The sequence below is a fragment of the Oreochromis aureus genome, linkage group 16 (genome assembly GCF_013358895.1).
Source record: "Oreochromis aureus strain Israel breed Guangdong linkage group 16, ZZ_aureus, whole genome shotgun sequence".
NCBI lineage: Eukaryota > Metazoa > Chordata > Actinopteri > Cichliformes > Cichlidae > Oreochromis > Oreochromis aureus.
The window spans coordinates 5,981,346-5,998,558 of NC_052957.1; the positions used below are offsets into that span (position 1 = coordinate 5,981,346).

Here is a 17,213-nt window from a genome sequence, read left to right on the forward strand (position 1 = left end):
GAGGGAAGGTGTCACAGTGGTTTCAGCCGAAACATCTGGTGACGGTAAGAACCCACACCTTTTTTCACACCTTGACTCAGGTGAGGTCAGCAACCCTCACTAAGGTTTAAATACCTCTCTGGAACTCTCTTCCATTTGGTTTTAGAAGTGAAGACACCCCTTGAATGAGAGGTGAAACATCTTGAAATTTAAATTTCATTTACTTTCTAAATAAAAACACATTTTACTGTATATGTTAAAACCGGTATTGTTTAAACTTCATCCTCTGTGGCTTTTCTGCATGCTGTTACCACTAAATATTGTGGAAAGGTGTCCAAACCTTAGCAGGGATGTGTGACATGCTGTGAAAGAACAGGGCCCATATATGAAACATTGCTCTGTAGCACTCCTAGTGGTGGAAAACTTCAGCGTTTATGTCAGAAGGTTGATTCTGTCCATCTGGACAGAAATGTTTTGTCAGTCATACAAATGTATTCTTCATTCTCAGTTGAATGCATAATGACTGTTATGCAACTGTACCATTTATAAGTTTGAGAAAACCTGCAGTGAGCTAAGACTGAATAACTCACTTGTTCCAGATGAACAAAATCAACTTTTTGGCATTTCCGTACCTGGATGACAGAGCATGTATCAAGACTTCACAGTTTATATTTGAAGGTAAACTATAGCTTAAGATGAGAGGAGGCAGGGAGGCTGTGGATTTTTATTCAGCTGTGTGATTTCAGATCGTAAATATCTTTGTCTGTACACTGGCACAGTTATGTGCAATTATTCAGTGATGCAAATACGTTTTTAAGCTTCTGTTTTACAGACAAACTGCTGCTGGGTAGTCTTGATAGTCTTGATAGCTAAAGTGGTTTGTTTTGATGAAAAAAGAGCAGATCAGTCATATAATTTATACTCATTCATATGAAAAGCAATTCAAATCATAATTTTTCCACTCAACAGTAAGTTGTTCCCTTCTACATGACTTCTTTATTCATAATCTTTGACTTAACGCTCAAGTGATGTTTCTCTCTATGAGATCTGGGATGCATTTTCACTTTTAATTTAATGTTTGGTTTTTTGATATCCCCAGGCCAGAAGGATTATCGGTGACTTTGGCATCCCGATCTCAATCTTAGTTTCAGTACTGGTGGATTATGCCATTACTGACACTTACACACAGGTAGCGTCACTGCTAATCACAGAAATCCTGCACAGCAAGTGCAGACATTTTCAAAAGCTCTAATACATTTTTTTCAGTATTAAAATCAGATTTTTTTTCTCTCTTTTAGAAACTCAATGTGCCATCAGGTTTTTCTGTCACGTCTCCTGACAAGAGAGGTTGGTTTATCAGCCCCTTTGGTGACAAGAAGCCCTTCCCTACTTGGATGATGGGGGCGTCTGTTGTTCCTGCCTTGCTTGTGTTCATTCTTATTTTCATGGAAACTCAAATTACTTCGTACGTTCGCACGCCATGATTATATACAGTTGCAAAGCATTCTCTACATGTGCATGAAATATGTTTACTAAAATAAACATTGTATTGTTTTCGTCTTGTTCCTCCAACATCTTAGATTAATAGTCAGCAAGAAGGAGCGTCGGCTGGTTAAAGGCTCTGGCTTCCATCTGGATCTCCTGCTCATTGTCATCCTGGGTGCCCTCTGCCCCCTTTTTGGCTTGCCATGGCTCACGGCAGCCACTGTGCGGTCTGTCACTCATGTTAATGCGCTCACAGTGATGAGCAAGGCCACGGCTCCTGGAGAAAAGCCCATGATCCAGGAGGTGAAAGAGCAGAGGCTCACCGGACTTCTTGTGGCTGTGCTTGTTGGTAAGAGGAGAGGCAAGGATGGGAGTGGGGAGTACCAAATGACTATGCAGCACACCCCCTTCCTTTTTGGATCATAGCTTAGCAACTGTAGTTAGCCAGGCCTGACATCAAGCCTGTTGTTTTAGATATGCATACATTGTATATATTTTTAAAGAATACATTTCTCAGAAATCTATTAAAATTTGTATTTCTTTGCTTTGTATTGTAAAGAAAACTGCAATTTGCAGACTTTCTAAACAGATGGTTGTTTAGAACGTCTACAGCACTTTGACTGGGATTTCATTTTTCTCAATGACCATCATGCTCTGTTATGTAAGATTTCAAATAATCAATTAAGTCCATAAACTCATTAGGAAAAGGTCCTAATTGCTGAGGAGTTGGGTTATTTTCTCCCCACTGCAGGCCATTAAAAGGAATGCAGTTTTAAGGTACTTTAACACAAGAATGGAGCCTCAACGTCTGAAAATGAAGCCAGTGGCCAAGTCAAATGAAATGAACGTTTTTGAAACACTCTGTGCAGTCCTGTGAAAAACTAATTAAACCATTACTTCTTTCAGAGGAGTTAAGAGGATAAGTAGTAGCCAGATGCTGCTAATCAAATGCACTTGACTAACTGATCTTTAGCAAGTTTGGACAGTTCTATAAAAGCAGCAGTCCGTCAGTTTTCTGGTCTGGAGCATTCGGATGTGTTACTACAATGCCACATTTTCGCCAGGAGTGGACGGACCAGCATATTCAGCCAGATCTCAGATTTTTCAGTGCACAGAGAAACTGTTAGAAAACCCAAAAGCTATATATCAGACTCTACAGGTCTCAATTAGCATGATAAATATTAAAGTGCATGACAGCACAATTAGAAAAACTGAACAAGTATGGCTTGTTTGGAAAGGGTTGCTAGGAGAAAGCCTCTTTTCTGTAAAAAGAAGGAACATAGTGTGCTTAGCTTTGCAAAGTTTGCATCTGAACAAACCACAGGACTTCTGGAACAATGTCCTTTGGACATATGAGACTGAAGTAGAGTCATAATGTTTGGTAATAATGCACAGTGCCACATGTGGCAAAAGCCAAACTAAAGGCTGGCTGAAATTGGGTCTTGCAACAGAACAATGATCCAAATTATAGCAATAAATCAACAAGAGAGTGGCTGAAAAAGGAAAAGATTAAGGAAGGAGAACTGTGCATAAATTAATCCTCAAATAGTTGACCTGCTATACCTAATGAGCTACATCCACCCTAAAGTTCTTCTAAAGTGAGACAGAAAAAGATTACTTCAAGTTACTTAATGTTAAGATGGCTCTACAAGATACTGAATGGGGTGCACTTGGTCTTTCAGGGGATTGCACAGAGTCTGTGAAAATGTCCATTTTCACATGATTGTACATACACTGTGTGGCTGCTGCCATAGTAAGTATAGCAACATTAATTCCAAAGTCAAAATAAACGCAATTATTTTGTCCAATTACAGAAAAAAAATATAAACCCGGTTGTTTTTTAAGAGTTTGCCAACATTAACGTAGAAATTAACCTATTTAATCTAGCTAAAATGAATTAAAAAGGGGAGACAACGTAATCGGCTGGCAGAATTATACTTCTTATCATTCTATGTAAGGAAAATGTAACGATCAGAATTTACATCAGATCAATATTCAAGATGGAATAAAACAAGAATCTGAACCAGTGGCTATTTCTAGGTAATTAAACACACGCTGGAAGAGTGGCAGCTCTGTAGCTCCTGCATGTCTAGACATTCATGAAGGATGACTCAGCCCAACAACAGCTTAAAATGATTTTTCATTCTGTTTGTCTTCAAAATGAGCCGAGACAGTCGTTCTACAAGTAGAAAATTTTGTGAAAGTGAAAATGCAGTGCCCGACATTGCAGCATTGTTTTTCATCCACTGACTCATTGCGTTTTGCCGACTGAAAGTCTTGTTTCAATTAAGGTAGGGTTCCCGAAGCAATCTTAAGTCTAGTTTGATCCAGTTTGGGTATGCAGGCGTGGTGAGTCATCATGATTGTTGAGCTTTTGTTTGAGTGAAATGCTGTTTGGATTAGGAAGAAGACTGTTTGGATTAGCCCTGAGAGTATCTTAACCAAGGCATCTGAAGAGGGAGTGTGTTTCTAATAAAAGGCACGACAGCGTGTTTGTTTTTAAGGGCCGTTCCCGTTCCCTTGTTGAATGAATAATTTTCTCCACAGTTGCCAGTTATTGTGCATGCATGCAGTAAAATCATGTTAAAAGTCCCCCTTTAAATCCCTGTTTGCCCATCAGGTATGTCCATAGTGATGACAGATATTCTCCGCCTCATCCCTCTGGCTGTGCTTTTCGGGATCTTCCTGTACATGGGGGTCACCTCTCTGACGGGCATCCAGCTGTACGAACGCATAACGCTTATGGTCACGCCTGCCAAGCACCACCCGGACCACATCTACGTCACCAAGGTAGCACACGCAATAGCAATGTTTACATGCCCTCTGCTCTATTATGAGTGGTAACATGGAGAAACCAAAGCCAGCAGAGCAGCAACTGTGGGACCAAAATGACGTCCGTCCTCAGCGTTTGAGTTAAATCAAAAGAAAAACACAGAGGATTAGATGCTGAGAGTCAGAGACATAATACAACGTCACAGTGGATAATGACAGATCCCAATGAAAACCATGCACACCAGATTTCTGGTTTAAAGTCCTGGTTTTGAAAGAGTTTTTTCCTGGAGTTTTTACCCCAATCTGAGAGTAACCTCAACAGCTGAGGGAAAAGCACAGTTCATTTTCTGGCCATCTGGTTACTAATTCATCCATTCCTCTTATTTCACTTGCAGCTGTCAGACTATAGCATAGTTTTATCTACTCTTTGTATTACTGGTGTCAAACCATTTACCTCTGTAAATTAAAACATTTAATACAATATTAAAGCAAAAAAAATCTGAAGAGATTTTAGCGTTACGTCATGTCGTGTTGCGCCGTATTCTAAAACCTTGTAAATTTTGCGAGAGAGTCTTCTATAAAAAGACACATCATCCTCTGTCACACCAACCCTCTGCATGTCCTCCTTCACTACATCCATGGACCTCTGGATGAAGCTCCATCTTCAACATCCTTTGCCCAATATATTGTTGCTGAAATTTGAAATGAATTAAGGCGCACACAGCCAGGCTGTCTTTATGAGTTTCATTACCTTTGTTAAGCGGTCAAACAGCACAGGCACCGTGACAGTAGCCTGCATCTTTATAGAGACGGGTTATCTCTCTGCCATGGTCACAGAATACATTCAGAGGTTTGTCTAATAAAAAAATAACTCGTACATCAACATGTGATATATCTGGAAGATTACATGGAGAGAGGCTCCATATTGTCAGGTCAGCTTGATACAGAGGAGAAGCAGAGACTTAAAAAGGTCCCATTACATCTCTAATCTTCTCCATCCCCGTCACTCCAAACCAACTTAACACCTTCATATCAAAAACATAACTTCTTTTTCTAAAGTTGCTGTGTTTACATGTGCAGCAGACTACCTAGATGTTAAAAAAACAGTTATAACTGGGATGTAGTGGGATCTTTATTTACACACAGCACCAGTGCCTGAAAACACACACTCTCAATGGGACTACATAGTAGGATTGTATTTCATGTCTTACCAGAAACTTAAACAGTACGTCCTCAAGTGCGCAGATGCTCTTTCTCTCTCTCTCTTTTTTTTTAAACAGCACTGTTTCCAACCTAATTGCTCACATAGAAGAACTTAGATCTTGTTATGTAGGGAACACTCCCTGCTAACAAGTCTCCCATTCACAGCCAGAGCAACTTTGCAGCTGCTTATCGTGATAACTTACAATAAAGCCTATGAGACTGTAAATAAATTACAACCATTCCCATGTCTTAAAATCCAGTCTTAATGGCTTTGTAATTCAAAATTTTCCCGAGTGAATTTCTTAAAAAAAGAGCAACAGAAAATCGAACCCTCATGCATGTTTAAATCATATGATTAGATGCAGAATTTTCCACTAGATGGAGCCAAAAATGTGATTTGTGCATCTTTGGGTATCTCTGTCTGTGCTGTAATTTCCTGGTTTCTAACCCTCTGACCAATACGTGTGTGTTTCTTCAGGTGAAGACATGGCGCATGAACATGTTTACCATCATTCAGCTGGCATGCATCGTGGCTCTGTGGGTAGTGAAGTCTACTGCGGCCTCCCTGGCGTTCCCCTTCGTCCTCATCATGACGGTGCCACTGCGACGCCTCATCCTCTCCAGGATCTTCGAGGAGCGTGAGCTCCAGGCGGTAGGTTTGGGTTGTAAAGGCTTTCCGAGAATGTTTGCCACAATCATCCGATCCCACATAGCCTCGAGATACTTACTGTATACGGCAATTTTAAAATTCAGCGGACGTTGGCATGTTTCTATATCGGTCTAATACTGACGTGTCAGGGCTTGAAACAAACTTGACCCCTGACAGTTCTGATGATTTTTTTTTCCCCCTGTGATCATGGACAGCTTTCTCATCCAAATAATTTCAAGACATACGCAGATATTGCTTTTTGCTTTTGGGTTTCATGTTTTCTTGGACAGATCTGCCTAAACCCATACATGTCATCACTGTCAAATTAAAACCTTCCATTTCGTAAATGTCAGCTTTTTAAGAGCAAGAAAATAGGCTTATTCTTAACATGACCACCGTTTGTGATGTGTTCTCATGAACCCTCTGCGCTGCAGAATTGCCCCAAACCACCTAAAGGACTGGCAAAAGTTGAAAATTGCCAAAGCTGAACCTCCTTGACGTCAAATCCTCCACTCCCTCGAACCTTCACCCTTGTATGAACTCCATAATAAATGTTCCTGTTTCACATTCTTTTCTTTGCTTTTCTGCACTATAGACAATTGGTAAACCAAAGAAAGTCAAAGGGGGAAAATGGACTTGTAGCTCTGGTTTGTCTCATGTTCACATTAGTGGATGAAATAATGTGAACCTGTGGGAAAGTCATTCCTGGAAAACTTCTAATGATCCATGTATGAGAAATGCAATTTTAAAAAAAAAATAAAAAATTCAAATTAATTTGGTTACAAAAACCTACTAAGTACATACAAGTACATTTGGACCTTTGCTAGTCAAGATTGACACATGCCATCAATGATTTTCTACAATAATTACATAAAATAAAACCTCAATCCCAAAAAAGTGGAAACGGTTTGTAAAATGTAAATGAAAACAGGATGCAGTGATCTGCAGATCTCATAAATAAATCCATATTTTCTTCACATGAGAATATATAAAACATAAAGGTTTACATTTTCCTGTATTGCTACATTTTCTTGCTTCAAGAAAAATACTAGCTCAGTTTGAATCTGACACATCTCAAAAACGCTGGGACAAAGGCAACAAAAGACTGGGAAAGTAAGTGGCACTAAAAAGAAACAGCTGGAGGAACATTTTGTAAGTAATTAGGTTAACTGGCAACTGGTCGGTTACATGACTGGATAAAAGGGAATTGTGGAACGCTCTCAGAATAATATTCCTCAGTGTAAAATTGTGAAGCCATAAGCAAACATGATCCAGAAATGCGCTTCTCTGGGCCAAGGCTCATTTAAAATGGACTGAGGCAAAGTGGGAAACTGTTCTGCGGTCAGACAAATCAAGATTTGAAATTCTTTTTGGACAACATCGACGCTGCATCCTCTGAACTAAAGTGGAGAGGGAACCTCGGGCTTATTATCGATTCAAAAGCCTCCATTTCCGATACTAGGGGGATGTATGAGTGCCTTAGTTTGCACATCTGGAAAGGCACCATAGGGTATATACAACTTTTAGAGCAACTACACTCCCATCCAGACATTGTCTTTTTGAGAAGGTCTTGCATATTTCAGCAAGACAATGCTAAAGTGCATACTTCATACCTTTACAAGACCTTTCTGAAACATTTGGGACATGATGAAAAATACAACAAAGCAGGTCCAGGACTGTTAAGCAGCTAGAATCCTCTATCAGACAAGAATGAGACAACATTCCTTTCCCAAAAGTCCAGCATCTGCTCTCCTGAGTTCATTTACAAACTGATGTAAAAAGAAGATGAGATGCTACAAAGTGGTAAACATGGCCCTGTCCCAACTTTCTCGAGATATGTTGCTGCCATCAAACTCAAAATGACCGTATGACCTTGAAATGGTACATTTTACAATTTAAACATTTGTATTTTTTCTGTGTTCTATAGTTCGCAAAATATGGGTTTATGAGATTTGCAAATCATTGCATTCTCTATGTAGTTAAAATTACAGCATTCCAATGTGTTTTTTGAACTGGGGATTGTAATTGTTTCACTAATGTTCTTCTTGTTACCACATTTTCCAATAACAAGCTATAACTCGGTTCTAAACTGTATATAAAGAGAAAGAATTTTATATTTTTTTAAAAGCAGATGTTTTAAGAAATTTCTTACTTTTGTCTACATCTTAAACATAATTTGAAAGCCTGCATCTGTGATGCTAAGTTGGCTAATGCAGATTAACAAAGAAAATTCGATGACATCACTGTAGTCTGCTTGTTCAAGATTTGGTGACTTTTAAACAGTCAGGCTAGCTTTTTCCATCTGTTTCTGTCTTTATGTTTCAGTTAGGTTAAGTTGCTGCCAGTTGCTATTTGAACTCGCTAAAAAGTCAATAATAGCTGAGCAGTGGTAAACCTTGAAAAAAACAGAAACCTTCAGATTAAAAGTTGTGCCACGCCACTGCAGCCAACAATTATCAAAAGATGCAGCTTTTATTTTAAAGGTTAATGTTTTCTGTTTCCAGAAAACAGTTTGTGTCACACTTTTCGTAATTTCACCATTGCTAGCAGAGTAGCTAGCGGCAGCAAATGCCATCAACCTTCAGAAACCACTCGCCAAGTGGTCAGAGAATACATGACTGGCAGATGGTTGCCGGCTGGTCTCTTGGGCTCTGTGCTAAAGCCTTAGTTCGCGAAAAGCAGCCTATTTTTTCAGGCGTTGATCTTAGAAGCACTAATTGCTGTGTATAATTAACAGAGTACTGCTCAGTCAAAATGCATGCATTGCTGTATTTGAATTATGAATTAACAATGATGGCGCCAGTGTGCTAGTTTATTCCACAGCATTGTTTTAATTGGCAGAGCTAAACTGTGCTTAATTTGTCCAGAATGAACATTAAATAAAAATAATGAGGTATTTCAACCCTTTGCAGCTGGATTGTGATGAAGATTCGCCCAACTTTGATGAAGACGGACGAGATGAGTACAATGAGATCCACATGCTTGTATAAATTTAAGCTGGAACCAGCTAAAAGAATCACCTACATCCTGCAGGTCTGACCAATCGGAGGAAGCAAATCTTGGAAACCTCATTGTCTCTGGATAGCAAGAGGAGCTTCTTCAATGGTGTTTGTAAAATATACAGAATCTTTAGCTGGATAAGCACTTTTTACCTTTATTTAATCCAGTTTTTTTTTTCAAGCACATCTAATGTTAGATCTTTGTGGTGGTGTCAATGTCTTAACCCTGACAGAAATAGCACTGAATGCATACCTGAAGTGGACTATACAAATCTAGAAACATAACATAACTTACATGAACTCTTTTTACCTGATGTCTCCCTTTAATTAGTCTCCAGGTTCTGGGCATAAGTGCAATGATAATGGGGACCTTTAGGACTGCAGCAGGCTTGATTAATTCAGGCTTATTTTGGCACTGATCTGTGAGAAAGGAAACATTTGCTTTAATGAGGAGAGGATTTCAATCAAACTTAATAATTCTTCAAATGAACTTTCTCTAAATGTAAAGCCTTCAATGGGTTTTACTGCCTCTGTTGTTAAACTGCCTTTTTCCTTTGTATTACTGCCTTTGTCTATAGGTTGCAATGGTGTGCAAACGAGGAGTTAAGTCAGTCCTTTTCCTTTCTGTACAGACTTGTAGAAAAAAAGGTCATGTTTCTCTCTGCCAACCCAGCTCCCTGGCACAAGTCCTCATCTCTAAATGTAGTCTCCCATGAAGCCAAAATCCCCTAGAGACTGTGCCTCTTCATGGGCTGCCACTGTACTTTTTTAAGGTGATTAATGCCCTCCACTGATCCCATTATTATGACCTTGGATGTATAAGTAAATAGCTAACATGGTCTAAACCTATTTTTCTACTTTGTTGTATCTATTTATTTTGTGACCTTTTGGACTTAACGCTATACCATGTTCTTAGTGGTATTTAGATTTCGGATAGCTTAAGCTACTGTTAGAGTTACTGTAAAATATAAAGAACATTGTGTAGAGTGACACGTTAAAAACAGAAAAATGTGTCTTTATTTAAAGTATCTGTCAGTTTTTTGCGAGATTTGGTATATTTTTTAAGAGATGTCGTGAATAACACACTTGGCTAACACAGACACAATAGTACTGAAAATGTTGGGGAGCATTTAAACATTTGCAGGATGCATGAAGGTTGCATTGCACAGAAAGACTGTGAGCTTGGGATTGTAATTTACCATCTGTTTTTAGAGTTATCCTATATTGCAACCAACACCTGCTGCTTCATTAGGTACACCTGTTCATCTCTTTGTTATTGCAAATCTAATCATTCAATCATACTGCAGCAACTGCAGCAATGTATGTATGCATATAGACATAGTCAAGATGACTTCTTTAAATTTGGCCAAGCATCAGATTTGGGAAGAAAGGTGTTTTTAAGTAACTTTAAATGTGACATGGTAGTCGATGATAGGCAGTCTGGTCTGAGTATTTCAGAAACTGCTGATTTGCTGGGATTTTCCCACAAAACCATCTCGAGGGTTTATACAGAATGGTCTGAAAATGCATTGTTGATGCCAGAGGTCCAGAGGGCAGAGGAGATTCTGCTTTGAGCTGATAGGCAGCAGTAACTCAATTAACTGCTCATTGCAAGCAAGGTATGCAGAAGAGCATTTTTGAATGAACAACATATTAAATTTGAATTGGATAAGCTACAGCAGCAGAAGACCACACTGTACATCACTTTTGATGGCTCTTTCCTGCAGGATGCATGCTAGATCAAAAACCTCAAATGCCCTCCACCAGATCTCAAAAGGGGGTCCAGCATGGTACTACCTAAGGTGTACCTAATGAAGTGTAGTTTTGACACATGCACATTTTCAGAAGCCTTAACTTTTTCTGCCACACAGAAACACATAACAGCTGCTGTACATAAAACAATAAAAAAGCTTAAACTAATTTATTGATTAGTGTTAAAAATTGGTGTGATTTTACTATATTTGGATCAATGGTCCATTTACGGTCAACAATTAAAAGCTTAGGAATTGAAATGAAGAAGCTTCACATTTAGATGTTTTGAGGATATTCAGTGTCTGGTTCACCAAACATTAGGATTATAAAGTTTATCCGTATTGATTTAAAACAGACGGGAGTTGTTGAATGCAACAAAAAAAGTGAGCACATTGGGTTCTGGTCTTTCTCCATGTTTCCATTCGGTGGTTCCCTTGCTTTTATCACTGACACACTCGGGAAGCATCAGCTGAGTCCTGGGGATTTTAACTGGGTGGATATCTGCAGAAAGTCACACAAATGCAATTGTCTGCTGTTTTTCTTACAATATCTTGATGGCACACTCTTTGATCACATTCAGTGAAAGTGGAAAAGAACAGCAGAGATGATTGAACCCAAACCCAAATTCCTGACTCTGGGGGATGCTGGGCAAAAAAGTTAATTCAACATGAAAGTCTGTTTCTTTGCACTGTTACTACCAAAAAGTATGTACTGCTAACATTTAGTCTATGACCCTTTTAAAAGAAAACAGTGCATAGTAAGTTAGGAGAGAGAGGGACTGCTTGGCAGCTGAAGAGGTTTCTATAAATTGCTGGCAAAAAGGCCAAAACCCCACTATAAACATACTTTAAATGGTCAGCAATGTACTGTAATTCATGCACATGAAAAAAATGTGTATCTTATTTCACATAACCATGCCCTACATTATGAGCCATGCAAGGATTCAGTCTCAGGGGAAACTGACCTTTGATCTGTAAATATTGCTCCCCAGCCTTTAGTTTGTTGCCTCTTTGTGTAAATAAAGCGGTCAAGGCAATCCGGCGCTTGCTATGTAAAAATCTATGGCTTACAGTCCCGGCTTTTATGTTGTACAATGTAGGAAAAAGAGGTCAAGTGCAGAGAATTGTGTTTACTCCAGTGAAGTGACATAGAAGTTTAACGGTAAATTAATCTCTCTTTCCCCCCAGATTGTTCTCTGTAGGCCTGCACTTGAAGTTCCTCTTTGATGTGAAGCGTACACCTGCTGCAGTCTGTATTTAATTCTGCAGCTCCCCGAGTTAATGAGTAACACAATGTGCTTTGAATTAGCACTCTGTAGCAGTTTCATTTAAAATGGGCTGCGTTATTAATGGACCTTTTCAACCATGTGTTTATGTTTCGGTAGTTTAAAGAGACTGGAATGGCAAACTGAGGGCAAAGACAGTGAGGTATTTTCTTCTTTATACCCACCCCAACCGTATTCGTGACATTATTGAATGTTTGCCTCTGACTGAGTGTGTTTTTAGGGGCAGGAACTTGATTTATGGAAGTTCACTAATGACACAACTATGAGTGGTCACCATGTTAGAAAGTGCACTGCCAAATAATTTTGCAAAAAAAATGAAAAAACTATTTTTGTTGTTGATGTTTTTGGGTTTTTTTTAACTCTTCATTTTTTGTGACATTTATGTATTTTTTCTAATCTAGAATTTAAAAAGTGTAAGAGAAACTCTAGATTGCCCTGAGTAAGCAAGCATCCCTCATATTTTCTGCCTTACAGACAATTTTTTCAGTTTGTATTTATTTAATTTACAAGGACAACAGTTCATTTGAAATAACCTGGACTACCTTCCACTGTAGTTGTCACCCTGAAAGCTGTACTTGCTAGTTGTAGTCTGTGAGTCCAAAAGAAATTTAGCAAGCAGCATTTGGATGTTATTGTGGCAAAAACAATGTGTAACAACCATTTTTAAACACCACGGCCAACCTAAGAATTGTTGCTTCCTATGTCCATTTCTTTATGACCCCAATGTCCCAATCTTCCGCTGGCTTCTTCCAGCAGGCTAACACACCATGTCACAAAGCTCAAGTGATCTTAAACTAGACTTCAGCTATCGCTCCAATTGAGCACCTTTGGGATGCAGTGTATTGGGAGATGGTAGATGTGCAGCCAACAAATCTGCAGTAACTGTGCAAAGCTATGCTATCATGTTAGTCTGAACCAAAATCTCAGTGGAATGTTTCCACCACCTTATTGAATCTGTGCAATGAAGGATTAGGCCAGCTCTGAAGGCAAAATCTAACCTGTTAATAGCAAGGTGTACCTAATGAAGTGACCAGTAAGTATATAGTTTTATTTAAAAAATGAAAATGAAAAGCATTTATAAATCTGTTCAGGCAGACTAACATTGTTTAATAGTTTGTTGAAAGCTTACATTTGTTCTATGTCTAATAGTTTTGTCATTATTTAACTTCCATACATAAAAGCGCACACTAATGTTAGTTGTACACAGAACACTAAGTGCAATACTATGAGAGACTAAGAGTTGATGCTGTACAGCCAGCTGTGAGTGGCTGAGAACATGAGAATCAAAAGGGGGGTAAAGATTTTATTTTTTAGATTAAAGTAAAATGCCTTGTTGATGCCATTAATAACTAAATATGCAGTGAAAGCTTTGATAGTTCATTTTTTTAGCCAAAGTTGTTGACTGTCAACAATGCTGTGCTGATACGACCTGTGATGGTGAAAGAGGCCCCAAGGTGTATGTCCGATACAAGTGTGTGTGACACGAGCTGCTGTGTCTGTGGAGGCCACAGCCTAAAAAGAACCAGCAAACAGTCTTACCAAAACATCCTTTCAGTATTTACACAAAAAAAAAGTGGAATTGTGGGTATTATTAAGATAAGAAAAGGTGTGGCGCTGCCTCTTGGTCCTGTCTGGTGTTGGATGTCAGAACACACGAGATGAAAAGAAAAATCGTTCTGGTCTTTTTGACCCTTAAAAAAATTCTGTCATGTCAACGTTCTCACGTCACCTCATTTCGTCGCCTTATACCTCCATGGTAGCAGGCCAGGCCACCCACCCAATTCTAAGACTTGGCTCTGTTATTTTTGAACCAAGGCTAATCCACTGTCATCAGTTTGAGTAAAGACGTCTGGCAAGCTTGGATTTTTAGCATATGGAATAGTGTACTCGGTTTGACCATATATAACTATAAATCAGACACATTTGAAACAAGATTAACTACTGCAAGGAAATTCTGTAACACTGATATTTTCCTAAGAGCAGCAGAAGTATAATGGATGCTGGAGGAATGCCATTATTTTTTTTCTTCTGTCTTTGGTTTTTGGTATCTGATTTTCCTCATCTCCTGCTGTAAATTAAATGCTATCTCCAGTATTATCCGTTTTTTAATGTTCTTTTTTGTGGATAGTATTTTTTTATTCATAGAACATAGAAGGTGTTCAGTTCAGTTCAGTAAGAAACACCTATGATTTTTACGACTATGCCACTTGTTTATGCTGAAGTCACACCAGGGAAAACAAAATGAACAAAACTATTGTGACCTTGTGCATTCGTGTTGCAGCTCTGACCAGGTCTGCAACCACTCCCAGTCAGTTGTACTCTTCAAAGCAAATTTACTGAGTCCAGACAGTGATAAAAGAGCACTAAGACAGAGTCAGTAGGAAGTGCTTTTACCTGTGGAAAATGACGCAAGCACTCTGCAACCTTGTTTTTAATAGAGGAATATAATCAGGATACAAGCAGCTGGCAACCACTTGAGTCGAGTCCCGTATTGCAAAGAGTTGTTGCAGTCGAGTTGCACTCATCTGCACAGACCGACTCTTTCAAAGGTTTTCAATGATTATTTGAAAACCTTTGCCTGTCTGAGAGCGATTCCAGTCAGTCCCTGTCTCACCATGATTATTCGGCTATAAGTTGCCTCCACTTGGCAACCTGTGCAATTGCCTTCCAGTTGAAAGTGGTTGCCCAGAGGTTGAGGGCGTCGCCCACTCAACCTCTGGGTGAACAGTCGGTCAACACAAGTAGTTGCACTTGGTCTTTGACAGCAACAAAATTCCATGAATCGTAAGGACTGTTTTTACTCTAGTGTGACTGATCCACAAAAAACAAAACTACTATACGTTTCTCCCAGCACAGTGTAAGCTGCATTAAGCAAGGTTTTAATAAGATCCAGACCAAAGAGCTCTACAACACACAACAGCTAGCAAGTCCGTGTCTCATGATCAACGGGTCAGCAGTTAATTGGGACTCCCTGTTATGCACAAGGTGTGCTTTTGGTGGCAAGATTGCCTGCTGACAAATAATGGTCCCGTTTTAGAGACCCGCATTAGCAAGTTGGAGAGAGAGAGCACTGAAAGACATGATGCTAATGTTCTTTTTCAATCATGAAATTAAAAACTCAGCCAAGTAGCAAATCTTATTTGTTTTCCACTCTTTCGCTTACATTTTCTCATTAGAGTTAGGCGCTACTTGGTTAACTTTACCTGCATGTTGGGGAACAAGGAGTTTGAAGTGGCACTTATTTAATTAACCGGGTGCATCAGGTAACAAATACCAAAAAACACCTTGTGCATAAATGATGCTAGAGTCTTATTAGACATAATATCCCCAATTGGGACTCCTGGATCTGAACAGTCTCTAGTTTACCCACCGATTCTTGAGAAAAGTCCCCTTTGGCTCTTGCTTTCTGTTTTTATGCTGGGCAACTGATCCTCAGTCAGATTAAGAGAGCATCCTTTGCAGATTACAAGTAACTATAAAATTATTCAAGTATTGAAATCCCTCAAAACACCTAATGGACCTTTACATTGTTTTACTGACACAGTTTTCTGCATGAGCTCTGCACAGCAGTCCTTTTAAGTAGTAATTGGATGAAAAAATAATTAAATGCGGTATGTTTGCATTTGTAGACTGACACTTAGGTCATGTGAATACTTTAATAGCAGGTCTGTCTTGCTATGGCTATAAAGAGGTTTTCAAAAAACTGTAAAGCATTATTTTTTTGTCTGAAATAAATATTTATTATGTGTTTCAAATACAAATGGAATTGTTTTTATTTCTGTCAACATAAAACGATTACAGTATAAACCAGATTACTTCTGCCACACATAAGACAAAATAATGGAAGTGAAGGACATTCATTAGGTAAGTGCTCAGTGTATTTTCATTTTACAGACTGTATAATGTGATAAATATATACTGTACATTTACCAAACGAGTCACAGAGAAATACAGTGTTTGACCTTTGAAGAGAAAAATCACTACAACAATAAAAAGGTTACATTTTCATGGATTTCAGCCAGTTGTGTTCATATTTGTTTATGGAGGGTAATGTTTAAAACAATGTTATTTTTTAAATAGCAAAATATATCCCATAATTTGACAGTTGGATGACAAAATCCTGTAAAATGTTGTTGTTTTCTGTGCATTATGGTTTTGGAACTCAAACATAAAAAACATAGCTTTGTAGATTTAGTCAATGTCCCCCTCAAGACTGCCTGTGTGTGTACCTCGGGACGGCTTCCAGTACTGATAAGTGATAAGTCTGGCTCACTCTGTACAGGTCATAATGATGATTCATAAAATGAAAAAACATTTTAAAAACATTTTTAGTGAAAAAAAATAAAAACTGTCCAAGTGCAGAGGCAGCACATAAGGTCAAGAGTGTCTTTTGTTAAAATCTGAGGTTTCTCATGAGAGCGTTTGTCAAAAAGGACCCGACCTGTAGTGGATGCTTTCTGTGCTGACACTATGAAAGCCACATACCAACACTATGATGGTGACTGGAGATAAGGTCAGTTACTAGTCACCAGTGTTGGTCAAGTTACCTGAAAAAAGTAATCAGTTACTAATTACTGATTACTTCCCCCAATAAGTAATCCCGTTACTTTACTGATTACTTATTTTCAAAAGTAATTAGTTACTTAGTTACTTTTAAAAACACAATTTACAACCTGAATAGGTAAAGCAATAGATCTTTCAGCCCAATTCTACTTTTTCTGCATAATCCATCATACAAAATGTAATCAAATGGAAACGTCTCTTTTTAAAACTTTAAATCTTTTAACTTTATGCATCAAGCAAAAACTTAATTATATGCAACATTCTCTGACTGGAAGAAATTTGTTTAACATTTAAACCTATTTTCTGCACATTCCAGCACATAAAATAAAATATTTTTTTGTGTTTACACTCACTCTTTCAAATAGATGAAAGTAAAACACAGCAGAAAATAAAATCAAAGACTAGCGGTCCTGTTGCTCTATTTTCACCTGTAAAGCAGGAGTGGGGTAGGCGGAGGTTTACCCTGGTGCAGGTGTGCCGCGGCGGTCAGTGGAAGAATCCGCGAGTTTCTCTGTGAGTTTCACAA

General features: G+C 38.6%; 1 protein-coding gene across 1 annotated transcript in view; it reads left to right on the plus strand.

Annotated features, from left to right (window-relative positions):
• Nucleotides 1-9,499, plus strand: part of slc4a3 (solute carrier family 4 member 3) — a 57,471-nt gene extending 47,972 nt beyond the window's left edge. The window contains exons 18-23 of the mRNA XM_031757362.2: nt 1,079-1,168; nt 1,278-1,444; nt 1,560-1,813; nt 4,085-4,254; nt 5,918-6,091; nt 9,001-9,499. Coding sequence (XP_031613222.2) covers nt 1,079-1,168; nt 1,278-1,444; nt 1,560-1,813; nt 4,085-4,254; nt 5,918-6,091; nt 9,001-9,078 — 933 coding nt within the window. The 3' untranslated portion in view covers nt 9,079-9,499. The remainder of the gene's footprint in view (nt 1-1,078; nt 1,169-1,277; nt 1,445-1,559; nt 1,814-4,084; nt 4,255-5,917; nt 6,092-9,000) is intronic.
• Nucleotides 9,500-17,213: the final 7,714 nt, after the last annotated feature.